This window comes from Amblyraja radiata, chromosome 33, assembly GCF_010909765.2.
Source record: "Amblyraja radiata isolate CabotCenter1 chromosome 33, sAmbRad1.1.pri, whole genome shotgun sequence".
NCBI lineage: Eukaryota > Metazoa > Chordata > Chondrichthyes > Rajiformes > Rajidae > Amblyraja > Amblyraja radiata.
Window position 1 is genome coordinate 10,279,080 of NC_045988.1, and position 23,632 is coordinate 10,302,711.

General features: G+C 45.0%; 2 protein-coding genes across 7 annotated transcripts in view; both read left to right on the forward strand.

Annotated features, from left to right (window-relative positions):
* Window positions 1-19,157, forward strand: part of abcg4 (ATP binding cassette subfamily G member 4) — a 107,619-nt gene extending 88,462 nt beyond the window's left edge. For both annotated transcript variants that reach the window (XM_033049562.1, XM_033049563.1), the window contains exons 8-15: window positions 3,614-3,728; window positions 5,277-5,419; window positions 6,320-6,418; window positions 6,947-7,115; window positions 8,940-9,040; window positions 10,298-10,456; window positions 11,916-12,034; window positions 14,024-19,157. In XM_033049562.1, coding sequence (XP_032905453.1) covers window positions 3,614-3,728; window positions 5,277-5,419; window positions 6,320-6,418; window positions 6,947-7,115; window positions 8,940-9,040; window positions 10,298-10,456; window positions 11,916-12,034; window positions 14,024-14,249 — 1,131 coding nt within the window. In that variant the 3' untranslated portion in view covers window positions 14,250-19,157. The remainder of the gene's footprint in view (window positions 1-3,613; window positions 3,729-5,276; window positions 5,420-6,319; window positions 6,419-6,946; window positions 7,116-8,939; window positions 9,041-10,297; window positions 10,457-11,915; window positions 12,035-14,023) is intronic.
* Window positions 19,158-21,222: 2,065 nt separating this feature from the next.
* rnf214 (ring finger protein 214) overlaps window positions 21,223-23,632 on the forward strand; it is a 36,488-nt gene continuing 34,078 nt past the window's right edge. For 2 of the 5 annotated variants that reach the window (XM_033049486.1, XM_033049482.1), the window contains exons 1-2: window positions 21,274-21,444; window positions 23,464-23,540. The gene's annotated coding sequence lies outside the window, so the exon portion shown is untranslated. The other 3 variants (XM_033049483.1, XM_033049484.1, XM_033049485.1) reach the window with 3 other exon arrangements.

Below are 23,632 nucleotides of genomic sequence, written 5' to 3' on the forward strand. Positions count from 1 at the left end.
GACCACAGTTTCCTTCCCACATACGTTTCCAGCTCACAGGGCCTGAAGTTGGTGGCAAACCACTCGAAGTTTTGGTTCAGAGAATCGATTCTGGGAGAGATGGGTGTAGGGTGCCAGCATAGGACCTGTGGTCACCTCCGCACAGCAACTGCTGTAGGTTCACTCTTTTAAACTCATCCTTAGCTGATATCCGGTGGTGAAGTCGATGTACTTTGGGCTTATTCCAGCTATTATCATTCCTCCCCTGCTGCTTTTATTTGTGACTCATAGGAAGACCAGGCAAGACTGGTCACTATATTATCACAGAGCACCTGTGAGGGTATAAAGGTGGTTTTGTATTTCCTATGTTTTCCTGAAGATGTGGATGGAGGCCATTTGGCCAATCAAGCCTATACTGGTTCTTAGAGCATTCACATCCTATTCCGCCACTTATTTCCATGTAAGCTTTTCTCTCTCACTTCAAGCATCAAAGAGGGTGCAGATCTTTGGCGTTGACTGCCACCTTCTGTTGCATGTTGACATTGCAGGCCTTCTCCTTGCTTTCAAAATTACAGTCACTTGCAAAGCAAAGAATGTTTAAAGCAGTGATTCCCAACCTGGGACCATCATGGCAAATTTCAGGGGGGGGGCCACAGAAAAACTTTGGGATTTAGGGGGCCACAGGTTCAATGAAGGGGGCCACAGAGCTACCACCCTGTTGCCTCCTAAATTTAAGTTCTAATAAATTTAAATCTATGTAGTTGAAATATTTTTGATGTTTGTGGAATAGAATAAAAGAGAATATATGTGCAATTAATAGACACTGATATTTTTATGGAAGGTATTATAATATTGAAGTACTTTTTTTCCACTAATAATGTCAGGGAGGGGGGGGGGGGCACAGAAAAATTAAAAGATCCCAAGGGGGCCATGAGCTAAAAAAGGTTGGGAACCACTGGTTTAAAACATAGGAACCAATTCTTCAACCCTCAATGTCTGCAGTGACCATGATACCAATCTAACTAATTCCATCTGCCCACACTTGCTCTATATTCTTCTATTTCCTGCCCGTTCATGCATCTTCCTAAACGCCTCTTAAATGTTGCAATGATATCTGCTTCCACCACCCCTGCTAGCACATTCCAGGCACCTAACACTCTCTGTGCTTTTAAATAAAACAATCCTGCCTTGCAAACCTCCTTTAGAGCTGCTGCCTCACAGCGCCAAAGACCCGGGTTCAATCCTGACTGTGGATGTTGTCTGTGTGGAGTTTGTACGTTTTCCCTGAGACCGCATGGGTTTTCTCCAGGTGATCCGGTTTCCTCCCACATTCCAAAGATGTGCGGGTTTGTAGGTTCATTGGGCCTCTGTAAATTGTCCCTAGTGTGTAGGATGCGAAAGTGGGAAAACGTAGAACGAATGTAAGGGCGATCGGTGGTCGGCACTTGAGCAATTAGAATAGTGATCGCAACTCTCGCCTCGAGTCACTCTGGGTGGTTCAATGCAGGCCCCATGATTGAGGGACGCATTGACAATGTTGAGTTGACTTTGCCCCTTCTCATTGTTAGCCAGTGTTAGTCATCGGTCTGGACTATGAGGAAAGAACATTGAAGTGCAGCATGATTTTGGAGACAAGCCAGGATACTGCCAGAAGTGGAGGGGTACTTGAAAATGGAGGGAAACAGGTCAACATTTAACCAAAATATCGGCATTGAATAACTCAGGGAGGACAGCTGGCTGAAGCATCAATAAGATTCCCCAGTCTTCACCTGCGAAGACTGAGGATCCAACAGAGCAGAAAATCGAGAAGAGATTACAAGCTTGTTTGAAGGATGGGCCGGTCGATATTACAATGCACCATCAGCACTTCAGTGGGCTGCCCTCACAGCTTTGAGCACAATGCTGTACTGGGATTTGAACCCATACCCCTCGTTAGACCGAGGACGGAATAAACCCAACTGAGCAGGCGTGTGAGAAAAAACATTGGAAAATGTATCAATGTAAGGAGGATTTAAAGTCAACGTTGCTGGTGGGTCTAGGGTCATGTTTAGGCCTGAGTATGTGCTATGAAATTCCTCTTATGTTGCAAAACATACTTGGCTAATAAAGTGTGATTATGATGATTATGATTAATGACCTTGAAGGGTGTTGGTAAACTCCATTCACATAGTTTCATGCTCAGTATCATTATCACTGGCGTTTTACTCCAGTTTGACGTAATTGATTGCCTCATGGTTTGGTGATTTAATCAACGTACCGTTTCATTACTCTACACTTGTTACACCATCATTAACTGCAACTCCATCGACGTAGCCTTCTCCCAAACATGTTGTTATGTTACCTATTGAAACATTCAGTGATTTGGGGGAATGACGTAACAGTACAAAATATAAGCAATACTAGACCAAGTGCAGACCCGTTGGGTCTGTTCCCCCAACGTACGGTTGTGGGGGGGGAGGCGGCATGCAGTGTCATACACACTAACTATCCCCCCCCCCCCACCCCCCCCTCCGCACTCACGCTAATTACCCCCCTTGATATTATATTAATATTATTAATTTTCTCCTTTTACCCCATAACCACCCTATCTACTGACGCATAGCCCCCAACTTGCAGTCACACCTAGAGAGGGGGAGGGGTGGGGGGGGGGCGGGGGTAGAGAGTGAGGGCAGAGAGAGAAGGGGCAGAGACAGAGAGAGAGACAGAGACACAGAGAGAGGGGCAAGAGGGATAGGGGGGTGGAGAGGAGGGTGGGTGAGGGGGGAAAGGTGGGGGAGGAGGGGAGGAGAGAGAGAGGGTGAGAGTGAGGGGGAGAGAGAGGGGGTGCTGAGAGGGGGTGCTGAGAGGGGGGTGAGGGGGAGAGGTGGGGAGCAGGGAGGGGGAGGTAGGGGGGAGGGTGGAGGGAAGAGGGTAGGGTGTGTGGAGGGGAGGGGGTTTAGGGGAGGGAGGGTGGGGGAGGGGATGGAGGGGAGGGGGGGGAGAGATGGGGGGGGGAGAGAGGGGGAGGGGGGGAGAGAGGGGGGAGAGAGGGGGAGAGGGGGGGGGGGGAGAGGAAAGAGGGGTGGGGGGAGAGGAGAGGAGAGGGGGGGAGAGAGAGTGCCTTTTTATTTCAACCCAAACCCCCCAAACAACCATTTGCAGGCAGTGCTTTTTTACTTTAACCATATTTTCATTTTCAAACCACATTAAGGGTACTTACTCACAGTTGTGTGGACATGTGTTCAGTGTTATTCACAGCTCAGAGAAACGTGACCCTCTGCCTTCCTCCAGCTTGCAGACTAATTGAGGCACACCACTTCCTGGTTTTATAGTCCATCCCCCCCTGCCGCCAGCGGGGGCAGCAGAGAGAATGGGGAATTTTGTAAAATCATTAATATCTCTGTCATTTTTCATCGACTGGAAAAATCCTCGGCACACATGTGGCGGAGGGGGGCTCTGAGCGAGGTGGCCAAAAATGACGGCCGTAGGTGGCGGCGTTCTCTCGGAAATCGCAGCACAGATCACCAAAACCGGTCAAGAACAGACTTTTAGTAATATAGATTATTCTGTTTCTTTTTACAATGCGTCTGTGTTTGAAGATGAGTAGCATTTAACCGTGTGGGGTTTAATCGGAGTCTCCTTGCTCTCCTCACAGCTCTTCATCGTGAGCCAAGGGCAGTGCATCTACAAAGGGATTGTTCCCAACCTCATCCCCTTCCTTAAAGGACTGGGCCTGCATTGTCCGACTTATCACAACCCTGCAGACTTCAGTAAGTAAGAAAAGCAGTGTCTTATTGACAAGTTCCAACAAAAACGTTGGCGGTTCTGATCACAGGGCCTCTACGTGTACATCCGGTCTATGTTGAGTTGCCTGACATTGACAGTGCTAGCTGGGATGTGGCCTTCAGTACAGGGCAGCACGGTGGCGCAGCGTGAGGTAGAGTTGCTGCCTCACAGCACCAGAGACCCGGGCTCCATCCTCAATACGGGTGCTTGCCTGTACGCAGTTTGTACTTTCTCCCCTTGCCCTGCTTGAGTTTTCTCCAGTATCTTCGGGTTCCTCCCGCACTTTGAAGACATACAGGTTGGTAGATTGTAAGTTGTGTAGGATAGCGTTTGTGTGCGGGGCCCGCTGGTCCGCGCGGACTCAGTGGGCCGAAGGGCCTGTTTCCATACTGTATCTTTAAAACTAAAAACTAAATCGCCCTGTGAGGAAATAGCTAGGGCTAGGGCCAGCCCACCCCAGGTACACCTCCCTCTGTGTGAACATCAGGTAGACTAGATTTGATTTGAAGGGTGTCACTGGCATCACGGCGGCATAGCTGATAGTGCAGTCGCTGGCTTCAGTCTTGACCTCTGCAATCATGTGGAGATTGCACTTTATCCCCAAGACTGCATGGTCCTCCCCCATGGTATTCCATTTTCCACCAGAATCTCAAGGACAAGCAGCTTGGTAGTATAATTGGATGCTGTGTATTGCCTCAAATGTGCAGCTGAGCGGTAAAATCCTGGGAGAGTTGATGATGGGAATGTGGGGAGGATAAAGTGAGATGAGTGTAAATGGGTGAATAATGGTCAGTGTGGACTCATTGGGGGCGAAGAGCCTGTTCCCACACTACATGTCACTTCATCGACAGAGGTCATAGGTGGGCGGTGTCTTATCGGGAACTAGAGATTCAGGATGGGACCCGTTGGAACTGATGTAGAAGAGGCCACATTGCCAACATGGGAAGCAGTACAATAGGTTGGAGGACACGTGTGCGAATCACTGCTGGACCAGGAATGAATGAGTAGATCCCACCAGGGTCTTGTCTTGCTTCACCGAGACTACTGTTTAGTCCACAGAGTAGGGACTTACTGAGCCAGAGGCTGTTTCCTGAAGGTGATGAGTTCCAACCTTTAGCATCTAAGCCCTCACCTCTCCGTAGATAGACACAAAATGCTGGAGTGACTCAGCGGGTCAGGCAGCATCTCTGGAGAAAAGGAACAGGTGACGCTTTGGGTTGAGTCCCTTCTACAGACCATCTGAAGGTGGGTCTCAACCCAAAATGTCACCTATTCCCTTGCTCGGGAGATGCTGCCTGACCACCCTGAGTCACTCCAGCATTTTATGTGTATCGAGGGTATAAACCAGCATCTGCAGTTCCTTCCCACACATTTTATCTCACCTCTCTGAGTGTTTTCTTTCTAAACTCTGTGATGGGGAGCAACTCCAATTGCATTTGCTGGAATCTCACTACAACCCCTCCTGTTGTTAGGGTCTGACATCCAGGCTTTTTATTCTGACTGTGACGACTGCTCTTTGTATCTTTGCCTAGTCATTGAGGTGGCTTCAGGTGAATATGGGGATTTGAACCCCCTGCTCTTCAAAGCCGTCCAGGATGGAATGTGCACCATGGCGGAAAAGAAGAATTCGACTAATGGCGGTGATTCAACGGGCTGGAAGAGCAATAGCCTCACGGTAAGAACCAGCTGGAATCTGATTGGGCCTCAAGGAACGAGTGACATCATTCACAGTAGGTCTCTGTCCAGCGGAAGAGTTGCTGCCTTACAGCGCCACAGACCCAGGTTCGATCCTGACTACGGGTGCTGTCTGTACACAGTTACGTTCTCCCTGTGACTGTGTGGGTTTCCTCCGGGTGCTCTGGTTTCCTCCCACATGCCCATGACATACAGGTTTATAGGTTAATTGGCTTATATTATACCTGTGCGGTTCCGTATACATTTCAAGACCCTCCTCCATGTCTACAAAGCCCTCAATGGGCTTGTCCCTCCTACATTAAAAGTCTTCTCACCCACCACTCCACCTCCAGGTCCCTCAGATCGGCCGACTTGGGGCTGCTGAATATCCCGCGGTCTAGGCATAAGCTTTGGGGCGACCGCGCCTTTGCGGTTGCAGCTCCTAGACTGTGGAACAGCATCCCCCTCCCCATCAGAACTGCCCCCTCTATCGACTCCTTTAAGTCAAGACTAAAATCTTATCTATACTCCCAAGCCTTTCCTGACGTCCCCTGAGCGAGGGCTATATGTATATATGTATGTAGTTTGTTTGTTTATACTATTCTTATAACAAATGTAAAGCACTTTGGCAAACGAGAGTTGTTTTTTTAAATGTGCTATATAAATAAATGTGACTTGACTTGACATGTGACTATATAAATTGTAAATGGTCCCTGGTGTATAGCTAGTGCTGGTGTATGGGTGATGGGTGGTTAGCATGATGGCCCATGGCCTGTTTCCACGCTGTATCTATAAAGTCTAAGGAATCTGTTCTATTTCACTACAATGGCACAATGTGGCTTGGCTATAACCAGAAACGGGCTCGTCACATCGCTCTGATTCTCTGTCTCTCCCTATTCAGGACTCCGGCCCAATCGAGAGCCGCACTTTTGCCATCAGCTCCTTCGCCCAGTTTTGTGTCCTCTTCCGGAGAACCTTTGTTTCCATATTGAGGGACTCAGTAAGTTAGCTGCGTTTGTCATTCTTGTTTTAGGATCTTCAGTCATGTGACATAAAATGCCTTTCCGCTGGATCTCCAGCCTGTCCGTCCACTCAATGCCTGTTGAGTTGGCAGGCAGAGGAATGAGATGCTTCGCGCTTAACTGGGCTGGTCAACATGCTGGCTTCCATACTATGGGAGTTTGGCCACAATCGCTCTGTGTGTGTGTGTGTGTGTGTGTGTGTGTGTGTGTGTGTGTGTGTGTGTGTGTGTGTGTGTGTGTGTGTGTGTGTGTGTGTGTGTGTGTGTGTGTGTGTGTGTGTGTGTGTGTGCTTGCACGCGTGTGTGTATGTATGCACTTGCATGCACGCGTGTGTGTATGTATGCACTCGCATGCATGTGTGTGTGTGTGTATACATGCACATGCACGTGTGTGTCTGTGCATGGTGCTGCATGTACAAATGTGCAGCATCATAAGCATGAACATTTGAAACATCTCAGACCTTGGCTGGAATTCTGACAGCGTCCTCGTTGTCTTGCCCACTGCAGGTTCTGACCCATATGCGGTTCATCTCCCACATCTGCATTGGAGTCCTGATTGGTCTGCTGTACCTCAACATCGGCAATGAGGCAGAGAAAGTGTTTAACAATACGGGATGCCTCTTCTTCTCCATGCTCTTCCTGATGTTTGCTGCCCTGATGCCAACTGTACTGACCTGTAAGCAAAGATCCTGTCCTCTGATCATAACTGGTTGGATAACTTTGGGATTTGTGCTTGTTTCTCCAGGGCGGCGAGGTGCTAAGATTAAATATTAACTGATTAAATACAAGGGAAGAAATTCATACATTTTTATGGAGATTATCACCACCTTGGGACATGCCAAAGTTTATAGATAATGATGACGTTGGACATATTTCATCTAACTCGTCAGGGCCGGATTTAGATGAAGAGAGGCCCTAAGCTGTTCCACTTGTGAGGCCCGCTCCGCGTTGGTTTTCAGCGCTGGCGGCGAGGCAACGACCGGACAGCCATGGCGGCCAAATCTCCCACAATTCAAAGCGAGGGAGAAAGTGCCCAGCGCCGACCAGTTGCCGTGGCAGTGCGCACGCGCAGGGCAGCCGATGATGTGCTGGCCGTGGTTGTGCACATGTGCTGCGGGGGAGGACGTGCAGGCCGCAGCAATGCACATGTGCAAGGCGGCCTGCTGTGCTGGCGGATGGAGCGAGCGAGCGGAGACTGGAGACCAGGCGGCCCGGACACGGATAGCGGGGGGAGACGGAGAGAGAGAGATAGAGAGGGGGCCCGCCCAGAGTTGAACGGTAGGTGTCCTGCCTTGGCCGGAGGCCCCCCTAGATTTCGAGGCTCTAGGCTTCAGCCTATGAAGCCTAGTGGTAAATCCGGCTCTGCGAGGCCCCCCTAGATCTCGAGGCCCTAAGCTTAAACTTGTCTAGCTTATAGGTAAATCCGGCCCTGTAACTCGTGCAAGACTTTACAAATTGGAGTACGTTATTATCCAGATTATTCGAGTTTTTGCTTAGTGATGCTGAGTTAGGGACAAATATTGACCAGGGCACTGGACCTCTTCAAAATGATTTCTTAGAAACTTTCCCATCTGTGTGAAGGTAGACACAGCTAACCTCAGTACTAGTTCAGCTCACCTGGCAGTCTCGATTTTCTACCCCATTCCCTGGAGAGAGAGATTTGCAGCTACAACAACATTGCACAGCTAATATTAAACTGCAGGTCAATAATTTGTACATTGGGTTATTTTCATCGATGATCAAAGTTGACCATTCTCCAGAGTCCAAATACAGGATAAAAAACATGTCTGTTTAGACCAAGCTCCATGAGTCTTTCCAACGCATTATTAAACCAAGGCCAAGCATTTTTTTTAGTTAGACAGGACATGGTAGCCTAATGGCTACATTCCTAGACCTGTGTCTTGGGAACAAGCTTGAATCCCACCAGAGAGCTATGGAATTAATAAGTGGTCAATAATTTGATAAAATTATTGTAAATCATAAATTGAGAAAAATATCAGCCATCACAAATGAAAGCCAGAAACCTGTCAGATTATTGTAAGGTCACTTCACTGATATTCTTCAGGAAATAAATTTGCTATACTTGCCTGTTTAGCCCTTAAGTGACACCATACCTGCTGTTGTGGTTGATGTTAGCTGCCCTTTGAAACAAACCAGTTGTATCAAACTACTTTCTATCGCACAAAGCAAATTAAGCAAGATATACTGTTCACCATCAACTTAGAGTTTAAGAAGGAACTGCAGATGCTGGAAAATCGAAGGTACACAAAAATGTTGGAGAAACTCAGCGGGTGCAGCAGCGTCAGATGCTGCTGCACCCGCTGAGTTTCTCCAGCATTTTTGTGTACCATCGACTTAGATCCTGATAGGTACTAAACTAGGGACGGGTAATCAATCTCAGTGAAGCCCTCATCTTGTGAATGAATAGATAATGATTATTATTAATTAAAATCTGTGCAGAAGTAAATCTTTATCTTTATTTATTTTCTCCTCATTTCAGTTCCTCTTGAGATGTCTGTTTTCTTGAGGGAGCATCTCAACTACTGGTACAGTCTAAAGGCCTACTACCTGGCAAAAACCATGGCAGATGTCCCTTTCCAAGTATGTACTGCTTCAACATCTATCAGCCTCTGCCGTTAAATAAATATTATGTAAAAACTGTATAGCAGTGGTGACGAACATGGGGATAGAGGAAGGCCATTCAGTCTTGAACTTGAGTGAGTTCAAGATCAGGATCATTGTAATTGATCCCAATCAAAATTGCATCCACATTCTTTGCTTAGATTTCCTTCTTTTGATTCATTCAGCCTTTGGGTGAAGCCATTGTTCGGGACGGGGCCTTTACACATTATGAAGTTTAAAGTCACATTGGAGCAGCACGGTGGCGCAGCGGTAGAGTTGCAGGCTTACAGCGCCAGAGACCCAGGTTCGATCCAGACTACGGGTGCTGTCTGTACGGAGTTTGTACGTTCTCCCTGTGACTGCGTGGGTTTTCTCCGGGAACTCCGGTTTCCTCCCGCACTCCAAAGACGTATAGGTTTGTAGGTTAATTGGTTTCGGTAAAAAGTTGTAAATTGTCCCTAGTGCGTGGTGAATGCTAGTGTAAACGGTGGGCCAATGGGCCTGTTTCAGCGCTGTATCTCTAACCTCTAAGCTCCATACTCTATGATTTGTGCAAAAAAAACATCTTTTGCAAGTGTCTTATTGCACATAAAACTGGTGCAAAAGATGGTGACATTTTAAAGTGTGCTGAATGCAAGCTGCATTTAAGATTCACGATATTTTGTGCAGGTTGAGACTGACGTTGGCCAAATGGCACCGAATGGCAATGCAATCAAACCCCTGACACAGAAACAGGCCCCTAATTGGGGCCACAAGCCTGGAGTTGTGGGCAAGGCCACAGTCTTGACTTGCGGGCAGGACCACAGGTCAGCGATGTTGAAGGCGGCACACAATCCCACTCCTGGTTTCCTACTTACCTGGTGTTGATGACGATAAATTGCTCATAAGTTCTAGGAACATAATTAAGGCATTCGGCACCATCAAGTCCACTCCACCATTCAATCATGGCTGATCTATCATTCCCTCTCAACCCCAATCTCCTAGCTTCTCCCCATAACGTCTGACACCCGTACCAATCAAGAATCTGTCAAAATCTGTTGCCTGGATGGTTGGGTAATCTTGACCCTTTGCTCTGTGTTAAAAGATCTCCTCTTGAAGGAATACAAGCGTTTTCTGCGCCAAGAATCAAGCTGAGCGACTTTAATGTTCTCAGCGGGAGCTGGTGCATGGAATTACCTGGGCAGTGGTCAGCATGAGACATTGATCAATCCCACCTAACTGGTCTTCCTCCTGCAGGTGATCTGCCCGATCGTATACTGCAGCATCGTGTACTGGATGACGGCTCAACCACCCGAGGTGTCGCGGTTCCTCTTGTTTGCTTCACTTGCCACGGCCACGGCGTTGGTGGCCCAGTCGCTCGGACTCCTGATCGGCGCTGCGTCCACATCTTTACAGGTAACACCGCGCCTTGGAGCAGCGGGCAGCCCCAGCTCACCTAACGATGGAAGGTGGATGATGCAGATGCAATAGTGGCATTTAAGAGACTTGTGGATAGGCAGTGGGTAGGGTGGGATGTGGATTATGTGCAGGCAACTAAGACTTGATCTTGGCATCGTGTTCACCACAGATATTGAGGGCTGAAGGGCCTGTTCTTGTACTGTACTATGTTCTATCATTTGCGATAGAACATTTGATGCAGGAGAAGGCCATTTGGGCCATCCTGCCTATACTGGTCACCATTATAGTGCTTTCAAAGTGGGGGATGAATTGTAGATGGGGCTTGATTTTTATATTGTCAGGAAGGACTCCATCCACTCACAAGCAGCAATTGCTGAAGGATTGACCCAAAGTAGGTGTCAGTTTATCAACAATGAGATGCTATCTATCCACAGACCTCAAAATCCAGGCCATTGTGTCTGGCAGGTGACGGAGATTAAATATAGTCACTGAGTCTTTCCAGGATCCAACCCAGGCGTTATGCTTCATTAGATGAGTGCCTAAGATGGCGAAATGTGTGGGAAGGAACTGCAGATGCTGGTTTAAACCGAAGATAGACACAAAATGCTGGAGTAACTCAGCGGGACAGGCAGTATCTCTGGAGAGAAGGAATGGGTGATGTTTTGGGTCGAGCTCCTTCCTCAGAAGAAACATCACCCATTCTTTCTCTCCAGAGATGCTGCCTGTCCCACTGAGTTACTGAGTTACTCCAGCATTTTGTGCCTAACTTCTGTCTCAACGCATTGTGTCTACCAACCAACTAATCAAATCTCAATTCCAAAATATGAGAAGTTCAAGTTCAAGTCCAAGTTCAAGTGAGTTAATGTCATGTGTCCCTGTATAGGACAATGAAATTCTTGCTTTGCTTAAGCACACAGAAAATAGTAGGCATTTACTACAAAACAGATAAATGTGTCCATATACCGTGATATAAATATATACACACATGAATAAATAAACTGGTAGTGCAAATAACAGAAAGTGGTTGCTAATAATCAGAGTTTTGTCCGAGCCAGGTTTAATAGCCTGATGGCTGAGGGGAAGTAGCTATTCCTGAACCTGGTTGTTGCAGTCTTCAGGCTCCTGTACCTTCTACCTGAAGGTAGCAGGGAGATGAGTGTGTGGCCAGGATGGTGTGGGTCTTTGATGCTACTGCCAGCCTTTTTGAGGCAGCGACTGCGATAAATCCCCTCGATGGAAGGAAGGTCAGAGCCGATGATGGACTGGGCAGTGTTTACTACTTTTTGTAGTCTTTTCCTCTCCAGGGTCGCTCAAATTTCCGAACCAAGCCACGATGCAACCGGTCAGCATGCTCTCGACTGTGCATGAAAACTAAATCTATTTTGATGATACATGACTAGTTGCCAACTTTTGTATGTATTGTGTCTGAATTTGTTCGAACTTTCTTTCCAAACAGGTTGCCACGTTTGTGGGCCCTGTCACGGCCATCCCAGTGCTTCTGTTCTCTGGATTCTTTGTTAGCTTTGACACCATCCCCACATACCTGCAGTGGAGTTCCTACGTATCTTATGTCAGGTACATGTTTCTCTTATTAGCACTTCCTGGACTTCTGTTTAGCTTAGTTTATTTTTGTCACATGTACCGAGGGTATAGTTAAAAACAGTTTAGTTGCATGCTACCCAGTCAGCGAGAAAGCCATACTTAAATAACAATTAAGCCGTCCACAGAGTACAGATACAGGATAAAGGGTATAATGTTTAGTTCAAGATAAAGCCCAGTACAGTCCGATGAAGTTGGACTTTAGTTTAGAGATAGTGTGGAAACGGGCCCTTCAGCCCACTGAGTCCGTGCTGACCAATGATCATCCTTACCCTCGTTCTATGTTATCCCAGTTTTGCACCCTACAAACTAGGCGCATTTTACAGAAGCCAATTAACCGAATGTGGGAGGAAACCGGAGCACCCAGCGTGGTCATGGGGCAAGCGTACAAACTCCACACAGACAGCACCGGTAGTCAGGATCAAAGCCAGGTCTCTGGCGTCGTTAGGCAGCAACTCCACCGTTGCGCCACTGTCCCTTCCTTTCCCCCTGCTGCAGCTCCCAAGCTCAAGCTTCGATCCTGCTGCCTTGACACTGGAACTTATCCCCCAAAGTGCCAGCTGTACAGGTCGGTTGCATGTTTCCAGAGAGGCTGTGGGTCTGAGTCACAAAGAGTGAACACAGGTAATGGACAGGTAATCACCAGTCCCTCTTGCCGATATTTTCAACGACTGCTGGCATCATTGACTGACGTATCAGGTCACCGAAAAATACGCGGCGTGGTGCGGCGTGATGACGTATGACGCGCGTTGTTTTTTCAAGTGTCGCAACATTTTTTTTGTCGCCGCTGGATTTTGAAATGTTCAAAATCTTTTGGCGACACTGATATGACTCCGGCAGTTGTTGAAAAATCGCCAGGTGGGACAGGCCCTTAAAGCACTTCAGGAGATCCTGAGACCAGGAAAGACATTCCATAGATATGAATACTGAACAGTAAGTGCACACATCTTGTGATGGCGTGTATACACCACTCAGGTTTCACAAGGGCTGTAATGGGTTAAGAAGGTGGCTCACTGTCACCTTTTCAAGGGCAATTATGTACAGGCAATAAATGCAGGCCTTGTCAGAAGGCCCAGGTCCTGAAAAATTTCCACCAGCCTTTTCCAACATTCTTTACCTAATCCTGTTAGTTTATCCCTTGCCTTAACTCATTCTCTCGGGTATTGGCATCGGTGTGATACAAATATATAAGGTATATCGCCATAATTTTAGTTTAGTTTGGTAAAGAGATCCAGCATGAAAGCAAGCCCTTCGGCCCACCAAATCAGCACTGACCAGTGATCCCCGCACCATCACTATCTTACACACTAAGGACAATTTACAATGTTTACTGAAGCTAATTTAACCCACAAGCCTGTACTTCTTTGGAGTGTGGGAGGTAAAGGGAGCACCCGAGGAAAACCCACACTAGTCACAGGGAAATCCTACAAACTCCGTGCAGATGGCACCCGTAGTCAGGATCGAACCGGGGTCTCTGCCGCTGTAAGGCAGCAACTCTACCGTGCCGCCCTTGGTTAAATTCTCTTGGTGGAATGTATGTGCATCTCTTGGGATAATATTGAGTTTAATGCATTCTTTGTGGGTAATGGAGAATTCTAAAGGCCCTGTCCCACTTTCCCGAGTTACTCACGAACTCTCCCGAGTTTTCCCCTTGATTCAAACTCAGGGAATGTCGGGTAATGTCAGTAGCGAGCTCGTAGGAGCCCATAGGAGCTCGGTGCATCGGGTAAGTCGGGACATTTTTTCAACGTTGAAAAATGTCCACAATAAAAAAAATAATCCCGAGTACCTACGAATGGCTATTACCGTAATTCTCCGAGTTCGAATCAAGGGGAAAACTCGGGAGAGTTCATGAGTCACTCTGGAAAGTGGGACAGGGCCTTAAGTCTAATATGGGCAACAAAGCCCTTCAGAACACAACTCATTCTGCAAGAGTTACAATTTCATTTGTTTATTCTGAAACAGATACGGCTTTGAGGGTGTCATCTTGTCAATATATGGACTGGACAGAAAAAACCTGACCTGCAATACTGAGTTCTGTCCTTATAAGGAACCAAAGAAAATTCTGCAAGAGTTAGATGTGCAAGACGCCAAGCTTTACATGGACTTCATAGTCCTGGGTATATTTTTTGTTGTTTTGCGTTTGATGGCCTACCTTGTCCTGCGTTACAAAGTCAAATCTGAAAGATAGAAAGGGAATCGCAAATAAATGGATATTTTGCGGCATCCAGTCTGTGAACTGGACCTATTCTCATGTGGCTCAGAATGGCTGAAGTCTACATCACGGCTGCGTAGCCTGAACAGTAATCTTTAAAAACAAAAATCATCAAACATCAAGATGGCTTCTGACGGGCCATTTGGTTGTCAGATTTTTATTTTTGCCTGTCTAGTTTTGCTATTGGATTTTGATTAATTCTCACCCCACGTGTAAGATGGTTTGTCAAGGAAAACAACTTGTTTAAAGAAGCAACTCAGCTTTGGCCTCCTGCACAATGACAATGTCAGATTTGTGCACCAACAAACTGTTGAAAAAGCCCCGCTTGTGAACCGTGAGGTAGATCTTATTTTAAAAGATACAAAGCAGAAATTTGATTTTAGAACCAGACTGTTAATAAGCACAGTTTTTGTAGAATAATGTACGCTTTAATCTGTCACCTTGAGCATGTCCACTAGTAGCACGTTTTGTTAAATTATAATAACTGTAAGTTTAAATACGGAAGCAAGGCATTATAAACTAGGCTTTAAATATTATAATTACAGGCATTGTGGAAAGTCTCTGTAACTTTTTTGACAGTTCAAAAATATATTTAAAAAGATACAATCTTGAAAGTATAAAACATTTAAAAAAAATGTAGTGTTAATAATTTTTACTGAATTTTGTATTGGTGTTATGGTTTTTATTTTTATTTTTGGTATCTAGAGATTTACTTCCTCAGTTATTATATGTCTTTCTTCTCCCCCACACCACAGCATCTTAACAGAATATTTTTTTTTTTAGGAATGTTTTAACTGAGAGAAACTCCCATGTTGTGTAGCTGTGCTGCACTGCATCCAGATGTTCAAATGAATTGCAGTGCTTATCATTTTGAATTGCTTCATTTGTCTCCTATGTTTAAAGCTACCATAGCCCCAGAGTGATAGGGGACACTAATCATCTCATTGTGACATATGGGCCCAGAAAGCTTACAGTTCGATCAACTTCCAGTAATTATAATGTGACATCTCCATGAAGCATGAAAAAACTCCGGGCAATGTCCTTACACTGTACTATAGACAATAACATTGCAAAGCTATTATCCTGGTATTGCAGTATTTTATGGTCGAGGTGTTCCTGGCCTTTTGGTACTTTGAAATCTGTGTGGCTGACTATGGTGTGGGAGAGTGTACAGTTTTATAAATTTAATTTCAATACACTTGAGTTTGACTCTTAAAAAAAGAGCAGTATCCCTATTGCAGGCTTGCACAGTTCACAATGGTCAACATTATGATTAGGATTTATTCATCTTTGTCTTTTTCCATTGAACAAAAATCTTTAACAGCAGTTACTAATCTCTATTTTTCTCTCCGGCAATTGGTACACTTGGTGTAATTTATTTGGTTGTAAAACCCTGAAGTCTGCTCATCGGAGCATTGAGAATAAAAGTAAAAAGCAAGACCGTTGAAAATATGGTGACACTTTGACAGTGACCCTTTCACTCCTGTTTCCCAGCTCCTGTGTTTTTATAGACCACACAAAGCCCGCTCCTTCGAGGAGGCTGCATAACATGGGGGAAAAACTATTAGCTGGCAATCAATGCATTGAGTCCGGATCTGATCACCACATGAGGAAGGTCTTGAGTGCAGAGCAGATTGGCCAGAATGTCTTCAGGGATGGGAGATTTCAACTACAAGGTGAAAGTTAGGTAGTTGGTGCTAATCTCCATGGAGCAAATAGAAGGCAGTGAGATGTGATGGATGTGCTGGATCTTGGAGGATTTAAGTGGGACTACAGAGAGAAGCTGAACTCATTAGGGGATGATTGAAGGACTTGAGGGGCAAAGTGCGGAAAAAGTGCACGGAGTGTAATAGAACTGGACCATTCCCCATGCCTGGTGGAATTACACTCTCAGGGCTTTCAAAGGGAAGCTTGTTAGGTGTTTAAGGGAGAATAATTTGAAGAACAATGAGGAGGGAACAAGAGAATAGGGTTGAATGGATTGTTCTACAGTGATTAGAGTTGGCTTCCTGGATGAATAGCTTCCTCCTGTGCAGTAATGTCTCTAATTCTATTCTATAATTCAGATGCTTTGTTATCAACAGATGTAAATCTACCCAAAGGTATATATTTAAGTTGTACAACTTTAACCTGTTCTCTTCTTTGTGAATCTCGAATGGCTCCAGTAGCTCAGGGAACTATTGCACTCTACACAGTATTCAGTAATCTTGATTGGTACATGCAATGCTCTGTGCCAACCTGCCCTATGTTTGGACACAATACTGCACCCACCCTTCAGACACCTTTCCTTCATCACCATGCGTGGCTGGTACCAATGCCTCACATGCCCTATTCCTCTGAAGTTAAATCTTGTGCACTACAACATTCGAAGTCGGCAGGCAAGGACACAAAGAAAGGTTGGAATTCATGGCACTACAGAAGTCATACTCAAAGTTTAATAAAGATAGAATTAATATTAGAGGAAAATAAAATACACAAAGCGCTGGAGTAATTCAACGGGTCAGGCGCCATCTCTGGAGAACATGGATAGGTTACGTTTCAGGTCGGGAAGGATCTTGGTGGAAAGACAAAGGGCCTGCGTTTGACCTTCGAGTTTGACTTTAGTTGATTGCCACGTGTACTGCGATACAGTGATAAGCTTTTGTTGCGTGTTAACCAGTCAGCAGAGGGACAATGCATGATTACAATTGAGCCATCATGTACAGGTACATGATAAAAGGAATATCGTGAATAACATTTAATGCAAGACAAAGTCTAATCAAAGATAGTCCTTCATTCATTCCTGCAACATTTCAACCCATTTGATCCTCTCCATTAAAGTATTACTTTATAATTTTATTACATTTTGAAGAATGTATTTCAGAAACGTTAATGCAAAAATTGATCATTTAAGTGTTCTTTGTGGATTCGAAACATTTCTAGTGCAAGCCGGGCGAGAGGGAAGCTACCTCTTTTGTATTTGCCGAATCAATGCAATTGTAAAATTTAACTGCCATATATACGTGTAAATAGAGCTAAACTGTCTGCAAGGATGTCAAAGAATTCAGCACGTTGACAAGACCCATTTATGCTGTACAATCCACTCGGAAATTAACGCTGTGGACTTTTGGCATTGAGCTGTTCGAGCACCATTTGAAGTAGCTTTTGCAATCATGACAGATGGAAGCTGGCCATCACCAACACCTTTCACTGAGAGACGCAAAGACAAAGGAAATGACAATTAGCAAGAATCAAACATCTCTACAAAAAATGCATGGTGACTTTCATCCGAAGCCACTTAATCCAAATGGAAATGGGAAAGCAAGACAAAATTTCCGGTGCTCTTTTATTAAAGAATGTAACGTGACAATGTTATAGTCAAAAAGATAGACACAAAAAACTGGAGTAACTCAGCGGGTCAGGCAGTATCTCTGGAGAAAAGGAATAGGTGACGTTTTGGGTCGAGACCCTTCTTCAGACAGGCGGACTGTAGAATTCTTCTATCAATCAAGTGACTGAGGACGATTTTCTGTGCAGAATGTGTATGTACCTATCTTCCACTCGCTATCTTTCTGGGAATATTACCCAGCCTTTATTGGGGGATCTGTTTCCTCTCATCTTTAAAGAGACTTTACTAAGTGAATTGACATTGTTTGCTGATCAAGAGACCTAGAGCCAAGAAGCTCGGTCCTGCCGCCAACTCCTCAGTTGAAGCTTGGCTAGCAGTGAAGGCTCTTCATTAAAAGTGCTTAGATCAAATTTGCAGGTAAGTTAAGTGTTTGATTGAACAGCTTAGCAACTAATAGATGATTGTATGTGCAAGTCTGTCCGAGCAAAGCTGGTTAACAAGTTTAGTGGATCTTTGAGTAAAAAGGGAAGAATCCAACTCGAAACATTAACTTCTCTTCCTAGTTAAAATGTAAAACAATATTTTTGATTAAAGATTTAGGATTTAGTTTAAAATTTCATGATTAGTGTGTCAAGGGTTATGGGGAGAAGGCAGGACAATGGGGTTGAGAGGGAACGATAGATCAGCCGTGATTGAATGACGGAGTAGACTTGATGGGCCGAATGGTCTCATTCTGCTCCTAGAACGAAATCTCGTGAACTTTAAACTTTCTGTTTCTGAGATGAAATGCTGAAGAGGTTCATTAGCGTTAGCACTGGTTTTGTTTTGTTCTGCTCTCACTGGCTAAGGGCACCTGCCCACATCTAGTGATCTGCAGGTAGGATTTACCCAGGTTTGACCCTTGGTGTGAGTGCAATAATTTGCTAAGATTTGAGAAACTGGAGTACGGGTGTTGATTTCAGCAGCACCTTTAAGGGTTGGCAGAAAAAGGGGAAATAAAAAAAAACAACAACCTGTGACCCTGTCCCCAATCAATGTTCAATAGCACAGGCTAGAAAACCCCTGTGATTTGGTATCCAAAAGAAATTGACCTTGAAAGTGGGACAAACCACAGTTAAATAATCCGCTGAAGATCAATGGATGCTCAGGTTGGCTGGTGGTGGGATGGTGGGATTTCTGGAATATTTATCAGAGAAGGCAGTGTCTTTAAAAGAGAGAAATGAAGGTGGTGGGAGGATTTGAGCCAAATGCGAACGCATTTAAAATGCTTTAAAGAATGCTTTACTTTAGTGAATGAACCAAATATTTTTCCTTCCCATGGCTTATTCTGTTTCTATTGCACGTGCAAAAGACTTGACTGGCAGGCTGATTTTTGAACAGAACTAAAGTCAACACACGGGTCATATATTAATAATGTTTATGCAAATCAAAGATGTAATGTCCAAAGTTGTGAATGAATATTTACACCAGTGACGGTTTGTTGGAATATATGTTACTTTCTGTAAGAAATATCTGTTAACATATTACAGGTACTAATAAAATGACTATTTATACTCCGGGCTCTTGTCTTTATTGTATTTCGTTTCTATGAATACTTTTAAATAATTGTGCCAAGAAATTTGATCCGATGGTGTTGTTTATTTTGACAGTACATAATGCAAAGTAGACTGGACAAAATAGGTGATGATGGCTGTTTAATTCACTCCCTGAGCTCAACAAGCCAGTTGCTGTTGACGTGAGTGAAATTATCGATGTACAAGGAACGGCCGATGCTGGAATCTAGAGCAAAACACAAAGTGCTGGAGTAACCTGTTGGGCCAGGAAGCAAATGTGGAGGGAGTGGATAGGCAATGTTACAGGTCCCACGTTACAGGTTACGTGGTAGGATCGAAGGTCACTGACAGAATATTTTTTAAACAGAGGACTCAGTGCTGGCCAGGATGTATTCATGTTGCAGGACAGAATGCGAGGTGATTCGGAACTTTGAGGGCATATATTTAGACTTAGGAGATACTACATGGAAACAGACCCTATGGCCTATCGAGTCTTCTCCCACCAGCCTACCAACATTGTTGACTTTTACTGGCCTGGTCAATTTGGGATGGCCAACTATTGTCAGCATAACTAATAAAATCCATAATCTACAAGCGATTAAAAAAAATGTTTGCTGAAACCTGTCACATCAACAGTTAATATAAAAATAGGAAATGGAGAAATACCCATCAGCCCTCGCGATCTGTGGAAAGAAGGGTCTTGACCCGAAATGCCGCCTGTCCATTCCCTCCACAGATGCTGTCTGACCCGCTGAGTTCTTCCAGCACTTTGTGTGTTGCACAAGTGAAAGTTTCAAGTCCCAGGAGCCTTTGTTTAGATTTCCAGCTTTTGCAATTTTTTTTTGTTTGATTTGTTAGTTGAGTTTAAAGATACAGCCATCATGGCAGCAGGCCCTTCGGCCCACCTAGTCCATGCTGACCATAATCACGCTAGTTCTTTAGTCAGAGGGTGGTGAATCTGTGGAATTCTTTGCCACAGAAGACTGTGGGGGCCAAGTCAGTTGATATTTTTAAGGCAGAGATAGATGGATTCTTGATTAGTACAGGTGTCAGAGGATATGGAGAAAAGGCAGGAGAATGGGGTTAGGAGGGAGAGATAGATCAGCCATGATTGGATGGGCCGAATTGCCTAATTCTACTATCACTTATGACCTTAAATGTTAACCTAATTTCTCATCCACTCCCTACACACTTACAGAGGCCCATTAACCTACATACCCACACATCTTTATTATATGGGATGAAAGCGGAACAAACCCATACGCTCATCATGGGGAGAACGTGCAAACTCCACACAGACAGCACCCGGGGTGAGGATCGAACCGGGGTGTGGCGCTGTGAGAGAACGGCAGGTCAGGCAGCATCTCCCCGGAGAACATGGATAGGTGGCATTTCGGGTCCTTCTCTAGAGATGCCGCCTGACCTGACTAGCTGAGTTACTCCGGCACTTGGTGTCCTTTTGTTTACAATACAATACAATACGGTTTTATTTGTCACATTGCACATAAAGTGCAAGTGAAATGAATTTGTCAGCAGCGGTACAATGAGAAAGAACACACAATACACGATAAAAATTAAACACAAACATTAGCCAGCATCTGCAGTTCTTTGTTTCTACAGAAGGCACAAAAAAACTGGAGTAACTCAGCGGGTCAGGCAGCATCTCTGGAGGAAATGAAAGGGCGACGTTTCGGGTCGAGACCCTACTTCAGACATGTTTCTCCGTGTTGGTCCTTGCAAATCGTCAACCCGCCTGCAGAGGGAAGAATCTCAATGGAAACATTCTGTGCTTACAGACGGCGTTCTAATGACCCAGAGACACAGAGCAGAGAGGGGACATCAGCCACAACAACTGATCTCCCTGTCCCTGTCCCTGTCCCTGTCCCTCGATTGCACCCTGCAATCCAACACGAAATGCCACTTGAAACTCACATGCAGGGAGGAAATGACATAAGTGCAGAGCTGCTGCTTCGCTGAGACCAGCCCATTGAATTGTGGAGGCTGCTTTATTGGTCCAGAGCTAAGAACAAGCCCAAAGATCTTATAGCAGAGCTGCTATAGGATCTTTGAACAAGCCTGGCTGATGTCGACATCGTCCCAATGAGCGGCATCGTTGCGGGTTAGTGAGTACCGAAGGGTCAGTGTGCAGAGCGGTGCCAGCGGTAGGTTTAAAGGGTAATAATGGCTGCGCCCGCTTATTGCAAATGTTTGTGTTTTTGGAAGAGCTTTTCTTTCCCGATGGTTATGTAATCTGCGGGTGTGAGGGCGATAAATGAACTATTCCTGTAAGGTAAACGTGGGAGAAATTAGTGCAGGGGCAAGCAAAGTTACATCACTGAGAAGTTTGTTTCTTAAATATCACAGTGAGTAACGGTGGGCCTTTGAGATATATTTTGAAATCTGCCTTTGTATAAGTGTGTCTTTCTTCCGTTTTGTGTGTGTGTGTGTTTATCACTCTATCTGTTTGACTGTCTTTGCCCCCCTCTTTCAGTCTCTCTTTCTCTCTATATTTCTGACTCTCTTCTCTTTTTCACTCTCCCTCTCTCTGACCATCTGTACAAGAATAAGGTGACACTTGAGTACTAAACATTCTAGGATTAACTTTTTATCTCAAGTTTCAAGCAGTCAGATGTTGTGCTTTGAGGGGCCGCCACTTCCTGGAGTGGGGTGTTTGTTGTATGGGGACCCTTCTCACCAGGCCCCTTCTCAACATCATCTGAAGAAGGGTCCCTACCCGAAACGTCGTCTGTCTCTTCCCTCCACGGATGCTGCCTGACCCGCTGAGTTTCTCCAGCACTTTGTGTCATGCCCGTTCTCAACTTTTCTCCCTAGCCCAAGTAACACATGGCTATTTCTGAGACCATGGTTCAGGCAGTCCTGAAACATATTGTTGTAATGAGAGAGAAGGTATTGGTGGTCTTGAGGTGCGTAAAGGTGGATGAGACATGGTTTATCCTAATCAGGTGGGTAGCGAGGGAAAAAAATGCTGGGGCCCAGGCAGAGACTTTAATATGTAGGAAGGAACTGCAGATGCTAGTTTACACTGACGATAGACACAAAATGCTGGAGTAACTCAGCAGGACAGACCGTATCTCTGGATAGAAGGAATGGGTGACATTTTGGGTCGAGACCCTTCTTCAGGCTTTTAATTTAAATATCTTCCTAAGCCACAGGTGAGGTGCAGTAAGACTGGAGGGTGTGTTTATTTAAGAAGGGCTGCAAAAACAAGCCGGTGAGCCTAACGTCTGGTTGAGATGTTACTGGAAGGGATTCTGAAAAACAGGATGAGCCTCTGTTTTGAAAGGCAAGGACTGATTAGGTAGCGTGGCCTTGTAGATGGGGATTTGCAACTCACAAATTTAATTGAGATTTTGACGAGATGACCAAGAGGATTGATGAGGACAGCAGCACAACTTGCTGCACCATGGCTCTGGTTAGTGAGTTAGTGGAATTTTGATGGAATGGCTGGACTGTGGTGTAATCAGACAAGGATTTGAGAGAGTAATTGAAAATAAACTTTTTCCTCTGTCAGGGAAGAAACTGCAGATGCTGGTTTACACCGAAGATAGACACAAAATCAATAATGAATAATAATGAATAAGTTTATTGGCCAAGTATTCACATACAAGGAATTTGCCTTGGTGCTCCGCCCGCAAGTGACAGTTAAGAATGCCACGTAAAACATTAAACATTAACAATAAAACATTATTGATTAAACATGCAAATTAAATTAAATACCAGAGCAAAAGGAGGCTACAGATTTTTGGTTATTGCTGGAGTAACTCAGTGGGTCAGGCAGCATCTCTGGAGAAAAGGAACAGGTGATGTTTCAGGTCAAGACCCTTCTTCAGTCCGAGAGTCAGGGGAGAGGTATGAAAAGGTACAGAATTAAATCTGAAACACAGCTTCAAGGTCACTTGGAGTAATATAATCATAAAACACTGAACCAGACCTTTCGGAGCACACCGACCATCAGGTGCCCACTCTAAATTAATTCCTTTTACCAGCCGCAGGTCCATAGCCTTGCAGCTACAATAAAACCACAGTGATAGTGTCTGCCTCCACCCCCTCCTCAGGAAGTGTGTTCAGATTGCAACCGTTCTCTCGGGGTGGGGGGAGATTTTCTACACTCCCGTCTTAACTTCCTCCCCATCACTGCATTTCGTTGTCTCTGTAATGTACACTGACAATGACAATGAAAGTTGAATCTGAATCACCTTAAATCTGCGTCCTTTGGTTTTAAACATTTCTAAAGTTTCTCAATGCCCTTCTTATCTCTGCCCCTTGTAATCTTGTATATCTTTATCAGGTGTTCCTCGGCAATCCTCGCTCCTTTGCAGTCACACTTCATAATTGAAAGAAAAAAGGACAACACAAAAATTAAAGGTAATATGAAACTTATTTTTTTAAGCAGTGAGTTTTGATCCATGTCACGCTTCCTGGAAGAGATGGAATAACTTTCAGAAGTAATTTGAATA